Source organism: Oryx dammah, unplaced genomic scaffold (genome assembly GCF_014754425.2).
Source record: "Oryx dammah isolate SB20612 unplaced genomic scaffold, SCBI_Odam_1.1 HiC_scaffold_5, whole genome shotgun sequence".
Lineage (NCBI taxonomy): Eukaryota > Metazoa > Chordata > Mammalia > Artiodactyla > Bovidae > Oryx > Oryx dammah.
In genome coordinates this window covers 61,278,487-61,300,933 of record NW_024070189.1, presented here as the reverse complement: position 1 = coordinate 61,300,933, position 22,447 = coordinate 61,278,487, and the positions used below count along the sequence as shown (strand labels likewise).

The 22,447-nt window shown below is 44.7% G+C and overlaps 1 protein-coding gene across 2 annotated transcripts in view; it reads right to left on the bottom strand.

Moving 5' to 3' along the window:
* SPOCK1 (SPARC (osteonectin), cwcv and kazal like domains proteoglycan 1) overlaps positions 1–22,447 on the bottom strand; it is a 588,532-nt gene that overhangs the window by 335,246 nt on the left and 230,839 nt on the right. The window contains exons 2-3 of one of the 2 annotated variants that reach the window (XM_040240033.1): positions 13,528–13,536; positions 6,559–6,604 (exon numbers count right to left, since the gene is read on the bottom strand). In XM_040240033.1, the coding sequence (XP_040095967.1) occupies positions 6,559–6,604; positions 13,528–13,536 (55 nt within the window). The remainder of the gene's footprint in view (positions 1–6,558; positions 6,605–13,527; positions 13,537–22,447) is intronic. The other variant, XM_040240034.1, reaches the window with a different exon arrangement.

Below are 22,447 nucleotides of genomic sequence, written 5' to 3'. Positions count from 1 at the left end.
CCCATGATAAATCTCCTTCAGTCATTTTCCCTAAAATGGTTTGTCTCATCAAGTAGAAATTCCTACCCAAATAAGTCAGTGGGTTCTTTCCTGAGTAGACTATGTTTATAGGATGAAACCTTGATTCATCTGCATTACAACACTTGAGGACATCTTCAGGTAATCAGAATTTTATATTAAAGTGATGTATTGATTATACACATAAATTACCTTCTCAATCCCCCCGTACCACCACTACAACAATCTTGTTTGGGAAAAGCATTATAAATAAGCTCCAATTTTCTTTTTTAAAAAGGACTGGTCTAGAAGTTCTGCAACTTCTTGTTAGCAATCACTTCTCTTCTTATTCATTTCATCCCCTCCCTCAAAGCAATACCTTTTATTTTTGTACCACAGTATTGTGGTCCAACTTATTATTTCTTTCTTTCCCCTCCAGGCCCTTTGGATAACCTTCCCCATTAGCCACCTGACTCCACAGGAAAAGAGCATCTTTGTGACAGCACCTTCAGCGTCACACTCAAGGGGATGCCAGTCAGCTAAGACTGGGGGTGCCCTGACCCATGGTCCACAGACACTGAATGAGGCCAAGCGGTAGTAAACTGTCACCTCAACGAAAATAGACCTATGTAACTTATGTAAACGCTTGAGACTGACATTGTATGGATTTCTCAGTTTTCTAGACCAACTCTTTTCACTTTCACACCCCAACCAGCCCACTTGTTCCTGCTTTCACCTTGCCCCATCAACCCCAGTACAGACACACTCTGTGCCAGTATAAGAGCTTGGATGGATGACTAATGACTTGTAATTCTGAGTGTCCCAAGAGGGACCTTCCTTAGTGTGGTCCCTAAACATCAGCAATTGTAACTGTTGAATGAATGAATGAACATGAAGAGTCTGAACCTTTTCAGCCCTGATAATGAGGATGTGGGGTGTGATGCTGCAATTGCCTAGAGTAAGACAGGTTGGCTCTAATCTAGCCCAGGAGCTCCAGTTAGCATTACAATTGTGAAGGCTTCCCAAAAGGAATACAAGGTGAAAGAAAGAGAACCTGAGTGGGAAGGGAGAGAAGCAACAGGGAGAGGCAGCCGAACAGGAGGAGGGAGGAATGGAAAAGATCCATTACTGACTAAAACAACACTCATGGAACACTCACTATCTGCCAGACACATTAACTCATTCAGTCCTCTCAGTGCTCTCATTGTTGCCATTTCCAGATGGGAAAGTCTTAGGATCAGAGAGGTTAAGCAACTTGCCTAGAATCACACAGCTAACAACTGGCAGAGTCAAGTGCTGAACTTGGAGGATCTGACTGAAAACCCCAGGACCCCATACTGCACTTACCGAAGTATATGCCACGGAACAGACTACTTTTGCTGGATACATGATAGATGTGGGGTGAAAAAAATAATAGCAAAAACATGTGGTCAAAGGCAAATTTAGCAAACGGTAAGATAAATGGGCTTCTTTGCTAAAAGACTTCTCAGAGCTTTTAAATTGCTAACAAGCACTGCAACTCTCCAAGAGACAAATAGAGCATATGTGTGTCCCCAGCGGATTGGCACAGGGACTGTTTTTGCGGGGAAGCCATCTTGCTGGACCAGATGTCACTTTCAGAAGCATAAACCTCACGTCTGCTCCACACCCACTGTGTGTGTGCAGGTTTGCTGGGGGCTGGTGGAGGGAACGTGCCAAAAGGCAACAGCGGCAGAGGCCACCCCGAGCTCTGGAATCTCCCCAGAGCCCTCCAGGCTCGGCCAGCCTCCTGCAGAGGTCCACCCAAGGGCCCCTACTCCTCCTGTGCACAGAAGGCAAGAGGCTATTTGCCACCGCCAGCTGCCCCCTCCCACCTCCCAGCAGGGCCTCTATCTTTGTGGACCGCACATGGGAAAATTCTCACCTGAGTTAATAATCATTGCCTTCAATTCTGAACTCCTCTCTGGCCCTTCTGTGAGGAGATTTGGCATTAAGTCATTAACAATCAAAAAAGGATAGACTACTTTACCCAAATCTCAGAAAGAATTCTCAGAAAAGCCTGAAGGTGATGGCTATTATACTCCCCTGACAGAAGCATTACTGATTCTCTTAAAGATAACATGCGGAAGATATATTCAGTCTTGCAGAAGTCCTCCAGGCAAGGCACTTTTCTTCGAACTACCTTGGAGTTGTTATGTGGTAAGTGCCTGCTCTATGAAGCCCTGTTGTTCAAAGTTCTGTTAATATCCATCAGGAGGGAGAGCAATTACAGGGAAGTTAACTATTTCTTGAGTATTATCTGCATCCTCACTATTCACACCAATACTTGAGATGGGAGCTTCAGGGTCTCTCCGAGGTCAACCTACAGAGCTGAATGGTTAAGTCTGACCACCAGTGACCAAAGCCTAGGGATCCAAGGCAATGGAGAAGTTACCTAGAGTCCTGTGTGAGGGGCATCATTTAGAGGTGGGTCTTTAGGTTCCAAATCACTGCTGTTGAGCCACGCAACTACATACAGTCTCTAAAACAGTGGTCCCCAACCCTTTTGGCACCAAGGACAAGTTTCCTGGAAGACAATTTTTCCACGGACCAGGGAGGGGGATGGTTTGGGGATGATTCAAGCACATCAAGAGCAAACTTAAGGAGATGCTGAAGAACAGGGGAGCCCGGCATGCTACAGTTCATGGGGTCACAGAGTCGGACACAACTGAGCGACTGAACAGCAACAACCACAAGCACATTACGTTTATTGTGAACTTTATTTCTAATCTACTGCTGCCACTTATCTGACAGGAGGTACTGGACCATGGCCCGGAGACTGGGGACCCCTGCTCCAAAGTAAAGCCCTTGTGCTATTACTCCTCTGCTCCAAAACTTTCTATGGCTCCCCAATGCCAAGAAAACAAAGTCTAAAAGCATCAGGGAGAGCAGGGAGAGCATCAGTATGAAATGTCCTTTACAACCTGCCTTGAGTCCACCCATCTGGCTATACCCTACCAGAATCTCCTATGCACGGCCTTCCTTCCCCTTTTCTCTGCCTGTATTTCAAGCCCAATCCACACCCACCTCCATCGTGAAGCCTCTTCTACCTCCGTCCCACAGCATCCTTGTCATCAGGCCCTCTAAAATGCCTTCCAGCAATTCCATTCCCATGAACCGAAAGTCCTCCCAACCACAAAACTGCCTGAACCACGTTGGATGCTCTTTCAGTGTAGGAGGGAAAAGACTTTTCTCTGCAGCTGATGATCTCCACTGGAGTTCGGCAGGCCTCCTATTTTCCGGAAGATGAAGTGTTCAACCCCTTCCATGCCTATGGTTTATATTTTGCCAGCCCGTGTCAGCACTGATACAGTAACCTCCCATTCTTATTGAGTGGCGCTCAGTGTAATTGATGACATCTGCTGGGGCTGATACTTTAAGTGAAGGCTATTCTCAGTCCTGCCACCGCCCACCGCCCACCCCACCCTACTCCACCCCAGCTCAGGATATAAATAGCCAATAGCAGCTACACCTGAGCTACAAAGTGGGGCTTCTCAGCAAAGGTCCTCAGTTATGCCCAAAAAGTCATGAGGTTTTCTGTGAGGATTTATCTCAGCAGATCCAGTTTTCAAACCTGCAGAGCTGGAAAAAGAGGGAGCCATGGCAGGAAGATGCTGCATAGAGCAGCCAACTTTCTTTAGAGAGAAAAATCCTTGTCTGGGCTTTTTGGTTAAACAGATTTAAACAGTATGTTCAAAGGAAGCTATCACTTGTATCATATATGTAGATATATCATTTATAGATATCAGGTGACAAATATATGTAAATATGTGTGTAACCTATCCCAATGTGTACTAGTAAAAATTAAAATGCCTTTTCCTTCTTTGGTAAAGTTTTAATATCTGTTTGCAGGCCTTGAGGGAGAGTAAATCTGACATTTATTAACATTTGATCCTTACAGAACTAGAACCTAAGTCTTTTTCTGGGCTGGAAAGAACCAGTTCCCGGTCTCCATCACTTGTGTAGCTCCATAAGCAAAATCCTATTATGAGTGTTTGCAGAAAGGCTCATTTACCAGGTCTACACAGGGAACAGGTTGTTCTATATCTGAGTGTTCTTCCAACATGAAGGTGTAGCCTTTTAAGAAATTTTGACCATTTTTGATGGAAAACGTCTAAATTACAAATACCTTCTGATGCTTTATTGTGATGATTCAGTCACTATAAAAGTTGTCAATTCTCCAAAGACTTTAAGAAGGCCAAGGGGAATGTACGGGCTACAGTACATAGATTCACAAACGGTTAGACGTGACTGAGTGACAAACACACATACACAAGAGGAATGTGAAAAGACACTCATCACTGATGAGTATCAGAGAAATGCAAATCAAAAGCACAATGAGGTACCGCCTCACACCAGTCAGAATGGCCATCATCAAAAGTCTATGAACAGCAAATGCTGGAGAGGGTGTGGAGAAAAGGGAACCCTCCTACATCATTGGCAGGAATGTAACAATGTAAACTGGTACAGCCACTATGGAGAGCATTATGGAATTCCCTCAAAAAACAAAAATTTGTCATATGATTCAGCAATCTCACTTCTGGGCATAAATATGGGGAAAAAATGAAACACTTAAAAATAGACAAGCACCCCAATGTTCATACAGCACTGTTTACAATAGCCAAGACGTAGAAGCAACCTAAGTGTCCATAGATAGATGAATGAAGAAGATATGGTATGCATACACAGTGGAATACTACTCAGCCATAAAAAGAAGGAAATAACACCATCTGCAGCAGCATGGATGGACCTAGAGATTATCCTACTGAAAAGACAAGATTATACGATACCACTTATATCTGGAAGCTAAAAAATAATACAAATGAACATATTTACAAAGCAGAAACAGACTCACAGACATGGAAAACAGACATGAGTACCAAAGGGGAAAGGATGGAGGACAGATAAATTAGGAATATGACATTAACAGATACAAGTCACTATATGTAAAACAAATAAACAAGGATTTACTGTATAGCACAGGAGACTATATTTAAACCTTATAACAACCTATAATGGAAAAGAACCAGAAAAAATATTCATATCTAAGTATAATTCAACCACTTTGCTGTATACCTGAAACTAACACAATATTTTAAGTCAAATATACTTCAGTTAAAATTTTTTGTTTAATTTTTTAAACTGTTGATGTGTGAGGCCCTTGAAGTCCACTAAGACGGTGGAGTTCACTGAGATGGTACAGCCCAGACAGGGCCTCCGAAGAAAGCCTTCCCTGTCACCTGTCCACAACACACATGTGCATGCCCACTAATCTCCCACCTATAGACCCCCCCACACACCTGCATCACAGCCTTTAACATATCCCACTGCAATTGCCGACTGAGCTATTTCCCCACTCCTCACTGTGAGCTCCTCCTGGAGGAGGAGCCAGAAATAAACAGACCATAGATTTTCTGTTTTATCCCCAAGACTCGGCTTTGTGTTGCGCACACAGTGCGAGGTCAATGAACATTTGAGAATGAATGAATGAATGCATGCATGTATGTATGAAAGAACAAAGTGTTGCACTACTTGAGGGTGTAATACACTAAATGTCTCTGTGGACATTTTAATGCCAATTTTGCTTACAAGACAACCGGAGTCCAGATGGAGTGACCTATTAAAGTGACAAAGGAGAGGGCAGCAAGGGGCACCTTCTATCATGTCACACATCAATGCCTTCCTTGACGTCTTTGTGTCAAGTTGACCACTGTGATCACATCAAATACTCAAGCTACAGAAATGAAGCTGATTCTCAGAAGTGTGAATCTTTGAGACCTGGTAGGTAACATGTTCCCTCTGAGTTGCAGCATTAATTGCATATACGTACTTAACACCATTTCAGCAGCAAGGTCTGTGCTAAGGGCAGCCACAAATGGAACAATAGGAACAGGGATGTGATTCACAGCAGGCCTTCGCTGCATCTTAAATAACTCCCAGGAGGACAGAGGTGGTGATTTACAATGGCCCTCAGGAGCCTGGCTTTGTGCTTGTAGGGTGAGTGGAAAGAGCCGTCTGAGGGCTAAAACCCAAGTGGTCAGTGAACTGCCTGTGAAACAAGCTTCTACTTAGAAACCATGAAGAAGTTATTTAAACAAAGGAAATATCAATGCCCTTGAAAGCCTCCTGAGATTGGCCTATTTCTAGACAAAAAGTTTCATTTTTGTGGCTCATGTGAATTGGACAGTGTCTCTAGGCACAGTCAGTTCCATGAATGAAATCACTGGATTCAGCCCAACAATCCACTAGGTTAGTCTGATAAAGAAACAAAATAGTAAAATGCTTGTGTGTTTGTTTTCTAACAGAACCAGCCAATGATTATAGTGGTCAATTCAATAAAAACATTATTTAAATCATAGACAATCTCAGGCAAGTAACCAACTTGATAAAATAATTTCTATCACCCCAATCTATTTAGTCCCCCAAACTTGGTAAAATAAGACAGTTAGCTGGCCTTTGTGAGAAGAGGAAGTTAGCAGGCAAAGAAGGAAAAACGAGATCGCATTTTTCCAGGAACTATACAAGAAATAGTGCATCCTTTACCTTGGTCAAAAGGCTTGTTGGGATTCCAGTTTCTGAAATAATCATCCTATATAAGGAAAAAAAATAGAAAACAAAAGTCAGACTTCAGGAAGTTTCTCATATAACTGCATAAAAACCTGCCTTTCTCCCAACCACCTCCCAAAACACAAAGGAAAATGCTAAGGGTTCAAAATTTTTTCTAAGGCATTCATGTGCAATCAAAAGGCAAAACCAATATAGTATTGTAAAGTAAAATTTTAAAAAAGTATCAATTGACTTTCCAAATTCTTGTCTTTCAAACTGTATGGATTATACACTAGGAAGAGTTAATACATTTCAGCCTAGTATGGAAACAGCACTGCTCTTCCTGGTTTGACAGATAAACCGAGACACCTTCTAAGTGCAAAGATGTATTTGCTATCAATTATACCGCAGGTGATGCCTAGCTGTTCTCACTTGGGATTAAGCCTCTGTGTTTGTAACCGCTGATAATTCAACTGTCAACATTTCTCCTACATGGAGACACGTAACTTTGGTGCACAGTTCCAGCTTTCTAGCACTTCTCGAATCTAAAAGCAGAGGGTCATTCAAATGTGAGAATTAACCACTGGCATATATTCACCTTAATACCATTTGTTCTGGTTGTGTAGATAAAAAACAAAGGCTGGCCAGTCTGGTTGATTCATAACTGTGTCTTTCTTGCAGGTAGCTTGTCTCAATTTATGCTCCAAGGCTAGACAGTTGATCACGTTGAAATTGTAAGGGTCTAGGTCACTCACGGCTCCATCATCCTGTTAACCTCTTCCTCGCTTCTAATAACCCTTCCTCTCCAAACCTTCACTATCCACAGTTTCTCTTCTCTGTCAGCCTTCACCACCCACTCCACTGCAGATGAGCACAGCCCCTCTGTCAGCTCCACTCAACTGTCTGCAGCATGCAGGGGCCCTGGCCATGGACAACATCCCCGCATCAATTTTAGGGCATGTGCCCCCATTCAGTTAATTTCCTCCTGAGTATACTCAAACGATTTGTGGGACATGTTTTTGGCTGGCACTCTGCACGCTGCAGTTCCAGAAAGCTGTCCAAAATGAGGTCTGGATTTCTCTTCTAGAAAAGCTCATTTACACCAAAGCACACAATTAGTTTCAACTATGGTCCATGCTCTCTCCTGTGACCATTTATCTCCCACACCATCTCTTTGCATTTTATTGGTCTCTGTGTCATTCAATTACCTGGCTTTATTAGATCCTTGTTGAGTTCACCTAAGCCCTTAAATAGATTTTAGGAAACTGGATTTAGAGTAAAATCAGAACATTGCTTCTTGGGCAGTGATTCCATTTTCCAGGGCATGAATAAACATGAACAGTTTCCTCTGGATCCTGGGGATTCAGCATTAAATCATGTTTAACTCCAAGGAATTGGTCCAATTTGCTCTGGCTTTAATTTTATGCCATAACTGGCCTTCTCAACCCAGCTGGTTAGGAAATCTCTGAGGTTTACACCATGAAATAGCACTGAGAAAGTTTAAAAGAATCCCTCTGTCACATCTCTCTCCATTTATTATTTTAAATACAATCCTCATCTCTTGAATTATGTGGTTTGAACTCGGCAGCCAAAGTTAATGGTTCTCAGCTAAGGGCTGGATGATCAGTGGGAAATTTACCACCTGATTTCTCAGGATGGATGGCCAATCTACTCTTAGCAAGTGAACATAAGCAAGTGACTTAGACATTCTGTGGAGAAGGCAATGGCACCCCACTCCAGTACTCTTGCCTGGAAAATCCCATGGACAGAGGAGCCTCCTCGGCTGCAATCCATGGGGTCGCTAAGAGTCAGACATGACTAAGCGACTTCACTTTGACTTTTCACTTTCATGCATTGGAGAAGGAAATGGCAACCCACTCCAGTGTTCTTGCCTGGAGAATCCCAGGGACGGGGAGCCTGGTGGGCTGCCGTCTCTAGGGTCGCACAGAGTCAGACACGACTGAAGCGACTTAGCAGCAGCAGCAGACATTCTGCTGTTGACAAGGGAAAGAAAAGAGACAATATAAGATGAACTCATCCTCACTATTGGAGAAAAAAATAACAAAACCTCCATCCTTCCAGCTGTGGTCCATAAGTGCCCTCTGATAAGGATGGCATCATCTGTTTGCAGTCTGAGGTCATGTGAACTATTTTCTACTTGAACATGCTGCTTTAATACATGGAAATCCTTGGAAGCTTAGGCTGTGAGTCCGACAGGGAAGGACTGAAGCCAAAGACAAGTTCCTCTGCTTTAACTTCACATGTCACATTCTCTTTGATGTCCAAGTAAGGTTTGAGCCAGTCTCAGGAACTGAATATTTCCTAACAATTTCAACATATGCTGTAACTTGGATGGAATGTGAAGCATTCTACTGGACCTTGTCACTTTTCCAAGCTAACTGTAATTGCCATTTTTGCATGTTTCTTGGGGAAAGTCAGAGATTTCAAGATGAAACTTCTGCTACTACTAAGTCGCTTCAGTCGTGTCTGACTCTGTGCGACCCCATAGACAGCAGCCCACCAGGCTCCCCCATCCCTGGGATTCTCCAGGCAAGAACACTGGAGGGGGGTGCCATTTCCTACAAGTGGCTATCTGCATGAGAATATTTAAAACTCATCACACATGTAATAATACTGCCTAACTGCTGCCCCAAATGTGAAAGTACACCTTGAGTTAAAGCTCATTATGCAGAACGAGTCTCTCTAACAGCCTCTCGCCCAGCAAGGCCAAGTGGGGAAGGAGAATGACTTCCTGCCAGACCCCAATGAGCCAGCAGTGCAGACAACTTTGGTTGTGACCCCTTTGGCTCTAGCTGAGAGACAGGCACCAGAGCCCACTTGGGGGTTGGTCGATGAGCACAGGGGAGGGGAGTCCCTACTAGGCATGGCCATAGCGAGATCCAGACATACAAGGCCAGAGCTCATGGATCAGCCTTCCACTCTGTACCAGCCAGGTCTGCAGACATGACCCGTCCAAGCCCCTGGGGCTGTACTGATCAATACACTCTTCTGCTAGGGGAACGTTGGTGAAAGAGCATCTAAATCCACATGAAAAAGTCAAAAAGAATGCCTTTCTAGGGCTTCACCTCAGCCTGGAGCCTCACTTAACAGTCTGTATGCCCAAGGGACAAAGGACAGCTGGATGGTCATTTCTCCAGGGCCTAAGACCAGGGGCATCAGCCCAGCTTTTCCTTTATCTTATTTTCTGTCTGAATTTTGTAAATGTAACATATATATTTAGGTTATCCTTAAACAGACCCAGGACTTGCTGTGTTGTTGACAACACCCAGCGCCTGTTTTCTCACAGTGACAAATCCCAACATGGGAAACAGTGTGACAGCCCCAACATCACCCCAGTACTGCCCTGTAACCAAATGTGTTCCTGCTGCGTGGCCCCCAGAATTTGGCCCACAGAGCACAAAAGTCTAGGGCCTCAGGAGCCCTTGCCTCTGACCTTCCTTCTGACCCAATAAAGATGTGGCCTGTTCAAACTCAGACTGTGGTGGAAGGCATGGTGGATGGACTCAATCTCACACACTTGCCAGGAGAGCTGTATCCATCTGAGTTGGCCTCTTAACTAGTAATTTTATCATCTAGTGATAAAGCCTTTAAAAATGACTTGGAAGGACCTCAGCATCAGTTAATTTTTAAAACAGACAATCTAAATAGAAAGATACATACCTGGATACAGTCATTTATTAAATTCATTAACTCCTAATAGGGCATTCTACAAGCTGAAGAGTGAAGGGTGGCAGTGTTACCATATATGTGTATTTTATGCACTACCCTGCACAGGAGAATTAAGTCAGACCTCTGCTGGACAGGGGAGAGAAAAGCCTCCTTCTAAATTCTCACCATATGAGGAAGACCTGATTCCACTTCATGAAACCACTTCAAAAATGTATGGCAAAACCAATACAGAATTGTAAAGTAAAATAAAAAATTAATTAATTAATTTAAATAATAATAATAAATTTAAAAAAAAAATGAAAATCACCCAAATCTTTAGGGACTGTTACAACCCAGAAGATCCTGTAAATTTGAAAAGTCTCAAATTTGAGCCTGCTGACTCATGTCCAAAATCATGAAACATTGCAGGGGAGCATACAGACACAGTAAAAAGAAAAAAAAAATCACAAGTTGGCATACAAATCCCAGCAAGAAAGCAACAAATGATAGCATCTAGAAAAATGAAGAAAGGAGTGGTGCTGACTATGGAGGAAGAGCCATGAATGACCATGGCCCCAATTATTTTCAAAAATCCTCCACAACTGATCAACAGAGATAAAATCATATTCATTTTATTAACATTCAATATCCCACAAACCTAATACTGGAGCCTAAGAAATTATTGGCACCCAGTAGCTGGTACAAAGAAATTCAACTCTAGGTTTTCAACTACTTTAGAGATATCCTGTTTCAATAAGCATTCATGGAAAATGAAATCTCTTTAAAATATATATATATGTAACATATATTTTATATTATCATATATAATAGATATTAATTCCCAGGTGGCACAAGTAGTAAAGAGCTCTGCCTGCCAATGCAGGAGATGTAAAAGATGTTGGTTCGATCCCTGGATTGAAAAGATCCCCTGGAGGAGGAAATAGCAACCCACTCCAGTATTCCTGCCTGGAGAATCCCATGGACAGAGCAGTCTGGCATGATACAGTCTATAGAGTTGCAGAGAGTCAGACACAACTGAAGAGATTTAGCACACTCAAGGATATAATACGTATCAGTATATGTTAATAACATATATATATATATATATACACACACACACACACACGCCAAATAACATTCTGCTGTATGAGGCATCTTCTAAGAAAACGTTTAAGCCTCCCTACCAGGAAATGATGCAAAAAATATCCTGCCATAATTTTAGTGATTAAGTCTCTTTATCATAGACATCATAACCGATTGGAAAGTCTCTCATTTTAGCCAACTGTGACCGGGAAACTGAATTTTTCTTCCATTGTCCCACCGCCCCCAAATGGCTGATGCAATTTAGTTCAGATATTCCCGAGGGGTTTGCCTTTCCAGAGGTGCTTATGTCAGCTCCAAAGAATGTTAAAGCAACTCTGAGGAAGAGAGTGGCATAATCAAATGGAAACCACTTCTGCAATCCAACTGCTTTACTCCCACTTACGAAGATGATGATGGCATGTATGATATACTTTACAGCTTTAGCTACCACAGATCAAATATACTCAGCTCTCATGGGACAGATCATTTCTCTTTTATACATATTTTAGCTAAGTTGTTTGAACACTGTAGTTTCATCTGAAGATTACCTGAGATAATACAAATTACCAGCCTAGAAAATAAGTGGGTGCCTCATTTGTCTCGACCAGGAGTGAGCCATGGAGACATGTACACATGTACAGAGGGAAGTAAGGCTAAGCGAGAGCAGGCAGCCTCTTTGAGGTCATCTGAAGACCCCCTGTAGATAAAAACAAAAGAGAAAAGCACTGCCCTGCAGGGCAAAGTGGACTACAGTCAGGTTTATAGATCCTAGAAGGAGGTTAATCCCACTTTATTGAACCCCATACTTTTACAAAGATGTCAGTTAAGGGGCTATAGGCAAACTGCTCTCCAAAGGATTCAGTGCAAAAAAGTATCTTTTTATACTACTTGACTGGGGAGAATAAGAAGGAGGGCTGGCTGGCAGGTGGGGAAAGTGTCTCTGAAGCGATCATAGAAATCATTGGAAATGTGAGACTTCCAGGTGACATTGTACTGAAAGTGTTAGTCACTCATGCGTGTCCAGCTCTTTGTGACCCCGTGGACTGTAGCCCGCCAGGCTCCTTTATCTGTGGAATTCTCCAGGCAAGAATACTGGAGTGGGTAGCCATTCCCTTCTCCAGGGGATCTTCCTGACCCAGGGATCTAGCCCAGGTCTCCAGCATTGCAGGCAGATTCTTTACCAACTGAGCCACCAGGGAAGCCCCAAATGACATTACATAAGTGAAACTTGCCTGTAATTTTAATTTGTGTGCAGTAGAAATCCCTACTCATGATGCTATTGGGAAATACAAAACATTCCACCTATTGAGAAAGAAGTTGGCTTCTCATAAACCCCCTCACCTCTAAGCTATTTCCAGTAACATCTCTGGGTAAGCACTGTGCTGTCAGTCTCCTCCTCATCAGGCCTGTCCTTCCCACCCTGGTGAAGAACCCCAGTAGGAATCCTTCTGCATGAAGCATTCAACCACCCAGCCCAGCTTGGGCAGTGACTCGAGGCCCCCTGCCCCGTCACTCTACAGATCCCACTCATGAGAACCCTGTACACTAGGGACTGCGAGCTGGACCAATAACACATCTTCGTGGATACAAATCACACCCACACACCTGGGCCAGGCTAATTCTGAGCAGGTCTGGATCTTACCTGCACATTCCCCCAGGGCAACACTCAACAGTACACAGTAAGTCCTGGCTCTACTGGAGTCAACTGAAGTAAGGTGATTCAGTTTTAACATCTCCATATTCCTGTGAAATGCGCATAACTGTTCCTGATGTGCACATAAGGACAGGTGGGTGTATGTTTATACAGACACTCTAAATCACTTGCTTCCTGAACAGAGTAATTCTTTGATAAATTGGTCTGACATTTGGTATAAAGTCCTGCAGGCCTCAGACAAAGTGATTTAGAAAATAACAATGTCAGTTGCTCTGCTCTTTCAATAAATAACCCACCAGTAAAACACAGATAATAACTGACAATCATACTTGTACTGTAACTAATGAGAAAAGATAAAGCAGCAAATGGACTGTTTATATGCATTTGATAAATTGTGTCCCCTGGATATACCCATGAAAAATAAATGTGTGTGGTGCTGGTCCACTGAACTAAAACAAATATTTACCACTGAGATTTAGGATTGAGAGTGATATTTACATTTTATTTGGCAACTATTTTGATGCTATGTCTAATACACAGTGGAAAAGTCAAAAACCTACCTCAACTTCCTGAGTACGAAAGCATTATGAATGAGAAAAAAAAAAAAAAGAATCACATCAAACAATAGGAAGGAATGTAAACATTTTTGACAATTGCATCAAAATTTCAAATTATAACATTAGAAAGGTCATAGGCAGACATTTTCCTTTAAGTTACCGACCATCACTCCCTTTAAAAAGTCCCCTCCCTCGTTCACTAAGTTCATGAAAAGAACGTTAGGTTCTTGGTGGAATAAGTAAAGTGTGGGAAAATCTGAGGGCCCTCTGGTGATCCGTGTCATTACTGTAGAACAGCTAGCAAAATCGTGATTAAATCCAAATATACAGGCATAATTATCTTTGAGAATTTTAAATGACTAATTTGCTGTGACACTGGTCCAAAGGGTGAAATTCAATGAAAGCCCTGAGATGACATCAGAGAACAAGAATAAAAGACCTTCTACATTTCTGCAAAGAAATTATTTCACCTTGCAGCTCCAAAATAGCTTCAAGGGGTCTAAAACCTGAGAAGGACATGAGTTTATGGTCCTGGGATGTAAAATGAATAGCACTGTCATGGCCCATCCAGGTGATTAAGGGATTATAACCACCACAAAGAAGTCCCCCTTCCTCACAGCTTCTGCTTGTCCTTGTCTGTCCATCCAAGCTGGGTTCTGGAGGAGCGACTGCTCAGAGAGAAAAGCTGAGTCTGAGACCTGTTCCAGGAAGGGTGCCCTACACCTGACTTTCTTTTCCGGGGATACAACAGATCTATGGTGCTGCATCTGTACTCTGACCAAGACAAGGGGTGTCTTCCCAGACTCAAAGCCACCCATTCCCTTGACCTCAATAGCAAAATGATCAAAACACCTGAGCTAGCCAGGAGCGGCTTCCAAATGTCCAAACAGGAGAGAAACAGAAGGATTATGGATTCAAAGACAATAAAAACACTATGAACAGGACAGGCTGTGAAGCAGACATACGCTCAGATCCTGCCTCACTCGCTCACCCACCAGCTGGCCTGGCCCAAGCCCCTCAGCTTCTGAGTTGCAGCCCCCTGATGCACAAAACAAGACCGCTGCACCTACCTTGGAGGATGGGTGACAACAATTCGCAATAATGTGGCAGTATTATCAGGGATATTATCAGGCACAAAGAATGACTCAATAAATTAAAATGTTCACTTTTGTGTCCATCTCCAGAGGTTTATAATATTGAGATGTCTCAAAAACATTGAGAGAAACAGGCTTATAGAAATAATGATATGCTTAAAATTTCAGTTATGTGGCTCTTGTGCATTTGAATCATACCAAGCAGGCCCAAATGAAGGGAGACCAATTGCCCTTGGGAACAATAATTATGAAATATTTTCAATGCATGCAATTTTATTAGTCTTACGGTACGGATGAAGAGTGGCTTAGAAAAAAATGCATTGAAATGTGAAAACATGAGTTGCAGGCACATCTCTCTTTAAAGGTCAGGCTCCCATTCTCTAAGATTTAGTGACCCTGTCTATTAAAAAAAAGATAATACTTACACCACAGAGCTGTCTGTGCAACCAGTGAACCAGTGAGAGATGTTTTGAACCACTGTTATCAACTACACATCATCTAATTCTAAGTAAATTTAAGTTTCAATTATGACTCACTATATTCTCTTAAGTGGACATGGCCTGCTCTGAACAGGTAAAATTTCTTCATAATCATTAATTTACAAGTAGAAAACAGTCAGAGAAACCCAGAGAAGGGTCACTTCATTGAAACACCAAGTAAGGCCCTTGCCATCTTGGAGCATATAAACCTCTCCTTTACAGAAAATACAAATCATACTGGCCCAAGGCCCAGTTCTGTCTGAGCAGCACAAACTCCAAATTAATCAGGTCCCACCATCTTTCTGAGGATGCCACTCCAGCCACCACCGCCCCCTCCCCACCTCCCACCACCAAGGCCGGCAGGCCTCAGTCAACATCCAGATGCCGCCTTCCAGAGAATAAAACACTGGGTGTGAACTGTCACCCACACAGCCTCTGCCTCAGCTGGGCCCCAGCTTCTCCTGGGGTCACCCCCAAGTGCCCAGCCAGCCTCCTCTCCCTATACGCTGTTCAGGCTATCCCCTTTGCTGCTCCTACGAGGATCCTCTGAAGGGACGTCAGCGCTCACAGTGCCCCAGTATCAAATACTCCAGTTCCCCCCACAGCCCTCTGGCCAAGACCAAGCTCACGAGCAGCTCCCAGGACCCTGCGAGGCACAGCCCCTGCTGAGTCCTCCAGTCGCCCTGAGACCACAACCCTGCCCACATGCTTCACTCCAGCCCCACATGAGCTATTTCTCAGGGCTGCAGCAGCCAAGCTCCAAAATTCTACACACGCTGCATCCTCTGTCCCTGAAACCCCCTTCCTCTCCCTTCTCTGACTAACATTCACTGCTCTATCAGCGCCCGGTTTAGATTAGATGACGGTCCTCATGGGCCACCTCCCTGTTCCCAGTCCCCCCACGTCAGAGATGTGTCTGCTGTGTGGTCTACAACCCCTGGGCAGCCCCTAGCAGAGCCCTGATGTCACCGGTCTGCAGCGGCTGACCGCTCTCCGGCCACTTGACTACACGCCTGCCAGTCCCCAGGGCTGGGGCGGGGTGTCTTCCCCTCCACACCTAGGGCCAGCACGGTGCCCGTTCTGAACCAGGTACTCAGTGAGCACCTCCTATGAAGAAAGAATCACTCAGCCTCTGTGGCTTCTTTTAAGTCAGCTGCAGATTCCCAGTTAGCTCCCCTTTGATTCAGAACACAGGCTCTGTGTCCTGGAAGTTTCAGAGGATGGTGAAACGGGCAACTCCTTTAGTATGACTTCACCTGGGGCAGTTACAGGAACGTGGCATCAGCAGAGATGATGGCAGAAGACCTTGGAGGGAGCAGCCAAGGAGCGCTGGTGGGCCTCTGCCTGACAGCCTCGCTCCCCGGCTGCTAATGCCCCGAGTCACCGCAGGGAACAAACGAACTTCATGACTTGGCTTGCCACAGCTGGCAGATGTCTGATGCAAGATTCAGAATCTGAGAGAAGTTGAAGTTGAACTCCAATCAAAAAATTAAAGTAATAGTAACATTTTACATTAATCATCTAAGGATAATAGCAGCTACCGGTTTCTGAGTGCTCAACATGGGCCAGGCACTGTGCCAAGCCGACTGTGTTTTAGCTCGCTGAATTCATACAGTAGCTGTGTCAGGGAGGCACAATCAGCACCCTGATGACCTACCTGGGAAAACTGGGGCTCAGAGAGGTCACATTACTGTAAGTTTACACAGCTAGTAAGAGACAGGAGGATTTGAGCTCAGTTTTGCCCAGCTCTGGAGATTTCTTTCTCAAACTGGACAAGTCAATAATCGTAAAAATATTTACATTAGGGGCTTCCCTGGTGGCTCATTCAGTAAATAATCTGCCTGCAATGCAGGAGACCCTGTTTGGATCCCTGGTTAGGAAGATCCTCTGGAGAAGGAAATGGCAATCCACTCTGGTAACAATATTTACATTAGTACATCACATTGGGAGACTCCAGCATGGCTGGGGAACAGAAGAACTAAGAATGTGCTCTTGTCTTGGGGTTTAGACCTGGCTCCCAGTCAAGGGGGGCCATCCCATGAGAGGATAGAGGGATGGGTGAGGTGAGAATGAGCAGAGATAGTTGGCTGGCGTCTCCTCGCAGGTCCAGGGAGGTGGAGCGGGCGGGGGAGATGCTGAGCTGTTCCTAGATTAATGAGGTTCCAAACAGACAGACAGATCCCGGTTCTCTCCATCAAGCACTGTGCAGTGGTCAGGGTCACTGAATGAGTTGCTCCCAGGGATGCTGGGGGCCTTCTCTGACTGCCAGCATGGCAGAGCTCCACACACTGTGTTAGATGCACCAAGTGAACAGAGGACCAGTGAGGCATGTGAGGACTGGAGCACCTGGGAGAAAACACAGGGCTCACTCCCTATTGGAGATGGAACACAACGGCTGCAGGAAACGGCAAGGGATTTGACACACAGCCCAGAGGCCTCCCAAGAGGCTCTCTCTACCACTGCATCCTTCATGCATCTGAGCCTCAGCTTTCCCATCTGAGAGGGGAAATGTAAACACCTGCCCCACGGGGTCTTTGTGCAATTGGACAGCAAGTCCATTTGTCCTGTGCCCGGCTCTGGGAAAGTAGCCGGGACACCCACCAGACGTCCTGATCCCTCCCTACCACACATGGCGCCCCAGGCTTCAGAACCATGGCCAGCAGCTCTAGTGACAGAAGCCTCAGGAGCAAGCCTCACTGAGGAGCACTTTGCGGGCTCTGGCCCAGGCACTGCCATCACACCTGTCTGCCACCACACTAGGGCTCACTTCAAAGTGGAGCATGCAACACCCGCATCAAGGCACTACACAGAAGACCTGGCGGCTTTGGCACCGGCCACCTCTCTGGGAAGCCACGGCCACAGACTTCGCATGAAATTTTCATTAGCTGCACAGCAAGACCTGCTGCAGTTCCTCCCAGCCCTGCCATTCAGCTTCTTCTCTTGGAAAGAGCATCTTGGAAAGTTAGCAATAAAAGCTCCCTCACTGTGTCCCTGAGACCATCCTAGCAGTCACCCTGCCTGCCCTCCTCTGCATCCAGAGGCTCTGGCCCTTGGACCACATACATAGCAGATGCTCCCACCAATGCCCCAGAAACAAATCTGGTCAAGGTCTTTAGTCCACTTCAACACAATGATGTCACCATCAGAATCTGAGAGAGTTCCTTTGAAATCTGCAACTTCTGAAGTGATGTTCCCCCTACGGTAAAGCACAAACAAGCCTGCCAATTAGACCCACACTCCCCAGCCACAATTTCCCTCTGTAATCACTGGCAAAGCTTCCAAAGAGAATGGGAGCCGTGTTCCCTGTCCCAGGTACAGCCACTGCTGTAACTAACTGGGGCTCACCACAAGCGTAGAACAATCTTCCCACACTGACTGAAGACCCCTCATGGGACCTATACTCCCAAACGCTGTTGGATCCAATCAATCCTGAACCATGGACTAATAATCCTGGAGATGGGCTCATTTTCCTCTCACCTGATGAACATTTCTACAACTCTGTGATGGATGGAAGCCAGTATCTCACCCTCAGCACTGCCAAACAGAGGCCTGGTAGACTCAGGTGACTTAGAGAAAGAATCCCAAAGCACTTTAGCCAGGCTCCATGCTTGAGAACTTGCTCATCTGACCACTTGGACAGGTAAGATGATGTACTTACGTCATATGAAGAGACAGCATCCAGAGATAAGATAACCATTCTTATACCAAGGTCAATGTGTTTGAGTCTTGTGATAGCTGTTCAGCCCCAACTCTTGGGCATCTGTGTACTCCACAAATATCTAACCATCCTGTTGCCTTCTGAGGGGGTTTTCCATAATCTGCCTGGGGCACCCACAGAGACAAAGCAAGGCTGAAGCTTCAAGGAAGCTGGGGCCAGAGGCTCAAGGACCCTGGTGCCTGATGAGATGTCCACACCTAATCTCCAGGCACTGAGGAACCACTGAGGGCGAACTTGGAGGTGGCTCCCATCACAGTAGTGCTTTCTGAAGGTGCTGGGCTGACTAAGTGTGGGACAGGTTAGAAAGAGTCAATGAAACCAAGAACACCAATGAAGAAGTTCATTCCATGTGTGCACAATTATCACTTATGGAGCATTTGCTGCTAAGCATTGCTTTGTGCTAAGAAACAGACACGAGTAATACTCTGCCATTACTCTCAGAAGCCCATGGTCTGGCCAGTGTAGAGGGAGAGAGAAATGTCAGCAGATGGAGCATAACAATACCTGGCAATGTGGTCATTATAAAAAAGAAAATAGCTACAGAACACAGAGGAGGAAGCCACCACTCATTCCGGGGAACTAGGGCTGACTCTACTGAGGCAGAGGGACCTGCGCTGGGTCCAGATGGACAAGGAGTTTTCTAGGCAAGGAACATGCAGTGGGTGGGATGAGGAGCCAACAAGTGCAACGAGCAGGACTCTGCTGCAACAGCCCTCAACTTGGGCAACAAGAGAGTAAGCCTGAGCCCAGAGGCAGCCACAGAGAGTGGATAACAGGATGTCTGCTTTGCTCAGGGTCTCTGAAGCCCCCGCGGCCACACCATCCAGTCTGTCACTTGCTCTGGGACCAGAAAGCCTGGAGCTGCCATGGCTGATTACTGGCATCACTATGATCAGTCCACTCCAGTTGGCACTATGTCTGGAGGGGCCACACTCACCCATGGCATGCAACCCCAGGGATGAGAGCCAGCTCACACCCTGGCCATTCCAACCAGCAAGTGTTTCCCTGCTGCCTGTCAAGAACATATGTAAGTCATATGCGCCATAATTGGAACCAACTAGTCTGTATGCCCAACCCTCTTTCTGTCCTACAGAGACACAGGGCCAGCTTGCTCAACCTTCCTTTATTAAATAAGCATCTCTTTCTTTGGAGGTGAGGTCTCTGAGAACAAAGGCTCTGGGAACCAAGACCCTAGAGGTCCCCCCTCCCACTCCCAGTCAATGATAACAATTAAGGGCCTCATTTAATGGTAATAATTAAGGGCCTCTCACACACTAGCAAAGTAATGCTCAAAATTCTCCATGCCAGGCTTCAACAGTACATGAACTGTGAACTTCCAGATGTTCAAGCTGGATTTATAAAAGGCAGAGGAACCAGAGATCAAATTGCCAACATCTGCTGGATCATTGAAAAACCAAGAGAGTTCCAGACAAGCATCTACTTTTGCTGTATCAACTACACCAAAGCCTTAGACTGTGTGGATCACAACAAACTGTGGAAAATTCTTAAAGAAATGGAAAAACCAGACCACCTGACCTGCCTCCTGAGAAATCTGTATGCGTGTCAAGAAGCAACAGTTAGAACTGGACATGGAACAACAGACGGGTTCCAAATCAAGAAAGGAGTACTACGTCAAGGCTGTATATTATCACCCTGGTTATTTAACTTAAATGCAGAGTACATCATGAGAAATGCCTGGCTAGATAAAGCACAAGCTGGAATCAAGACTGCTGGGAGAAATATCACTAACCTCAGATACAAAGATGACACCACCCATATGGCAGAAAGCAAAGAGAAACTAAAGAGCCTCTTGATGAAAGTGAAAGAGGAGAGTGAAAAAGTTGGCTTAAAACTCAACATTCAGAAAACTAAGATCATAACATTAAGTCCCATCACTTCATGGCAAACAGATGGGGAAACAATGGAAACAGTGAGAAACTTTATTTTGGGGGGCTCCAAAGTCAGTGCAGATGGTGACTGCAGCCATGAAATTAAAAGACACTTGCTCCTTGGAAGAAAAGTTATGACCAACCTAGACAGCATACTAAATAGCAGAGACATTACTTTGCCAACAAAGGTCCATCTAGTCAAAATTATGGTTTTTCCAGTAGTCATGTATGGATGTGAGAGCTGGACTATAAAGAAAGCTGAGCACCAAAGAACTGATGCTTTTGAACTATGGTGTTGGAGAAGATTCTTGAGAGTCCCTTGGACTGAAAGGAGATCAAACCAGTCCATCCTAATGGAAATCAGTCCTGAATATTCATTGGAAGGACTGAGGCTGAAACTCCAATACTTTGGCCACTGATGCATAGAACTGACTCATCTGAAAAGACCCTGATGCTGGGAAAGATAGAAGGCAGGAGGAGAAGGGAACAACAGAGGATGAGATGGTTGGATGCCATTACCGACACAACACACATGAGTTTGAGCAAGCTCTGGGAGTTGGTGATGGACAGGGAAGCCTGGCTTGCTACAGCCCATGGGGGTCACAGAGTCGGACACAACTGAGCAACTGAACTGAACTGAACTGAAGGGCCTCCTGCTCTTCCTGAGGGCTTCCTAGCCAATGTACCCATCTTTTAAAATCAAAACCCTCCAGGGTAAAATTACCAGCTAAGACCATTAAGCGTCTGCCTGCAATGCGGGAGACCCGGGTTCGATCCCTGGGTTGGGAAGATCTCCTGGAGAAGGGAAACAGCAACCCACTCTAGTACTCTTGCCTGGAGAATCCCACGGACAGAGGAGCCTGGTAGGCTACAGTCCATGGGGTCGCAAAGAGTCAGACACGGCTGAGCGACTTCACTTTCACTTTCACTTTAAGACCATTTCTATGGTAACAAAATACCTATCAATAAGGACATATTTATTTCTTGTGGAAGAGTACTCAGCCAGCAGAAGCCATGTCATATGTTTTTATTTTCAGGCTTTCTTTTCATGTATCATTTGGAAGATAACAGGAATGTTAATAACAATGCAGCCCCCTTCCAGTCTTAAAATCCAATGATTCTAAATATGTCAGATAATAAATCAAATACACTTGAAAGCTCTATGTAAATGAAGTGGGAGCAATTTTCAAACTAGCAAGGACTGCAATGTACTGGAAGAGTCCAAGGAAGACCAAAACATTAAGATGTTTTTGTCTTGGATTTTTATTTTTGCTTCCGATTTTTAAGAACCTAATATGAACACAAACAGTCCTTATATCCTAGATCTTTAAAACCCCTTTCCTATTAAATAACTTTTGAGCATTAAAGAAAGAGTTTAGGGAATTCCCTGGTGGTTCAGTGGTTAAGATTCCATGCCTTCACTGCTGAGGGCATGGGTTCAGGCCCTGTAGACCCCACAAGCTACATGGTGTGGTTAAAAAAAATAAAAAAGAAAAGAAAGAGTCCAGTTGGGTTTTTTTTCACATGATGCCCAGAACTGCCAAGAACCTTTTGGAAAATTTTCCAAGATCAAATTCTTTAGCCAAATTATCTTCTTATGAGAGGTGGCGACTCTGAGACAGTCCCATACAAAACATGGGAAGAAAGAAACAAAGACGCAGTAAAGAGGACCAAAGACGCAATGGTGATAATTTCATCCACTCCATAACCACACCTTCCCCATGCCTGGAGCCCACCCCCTTA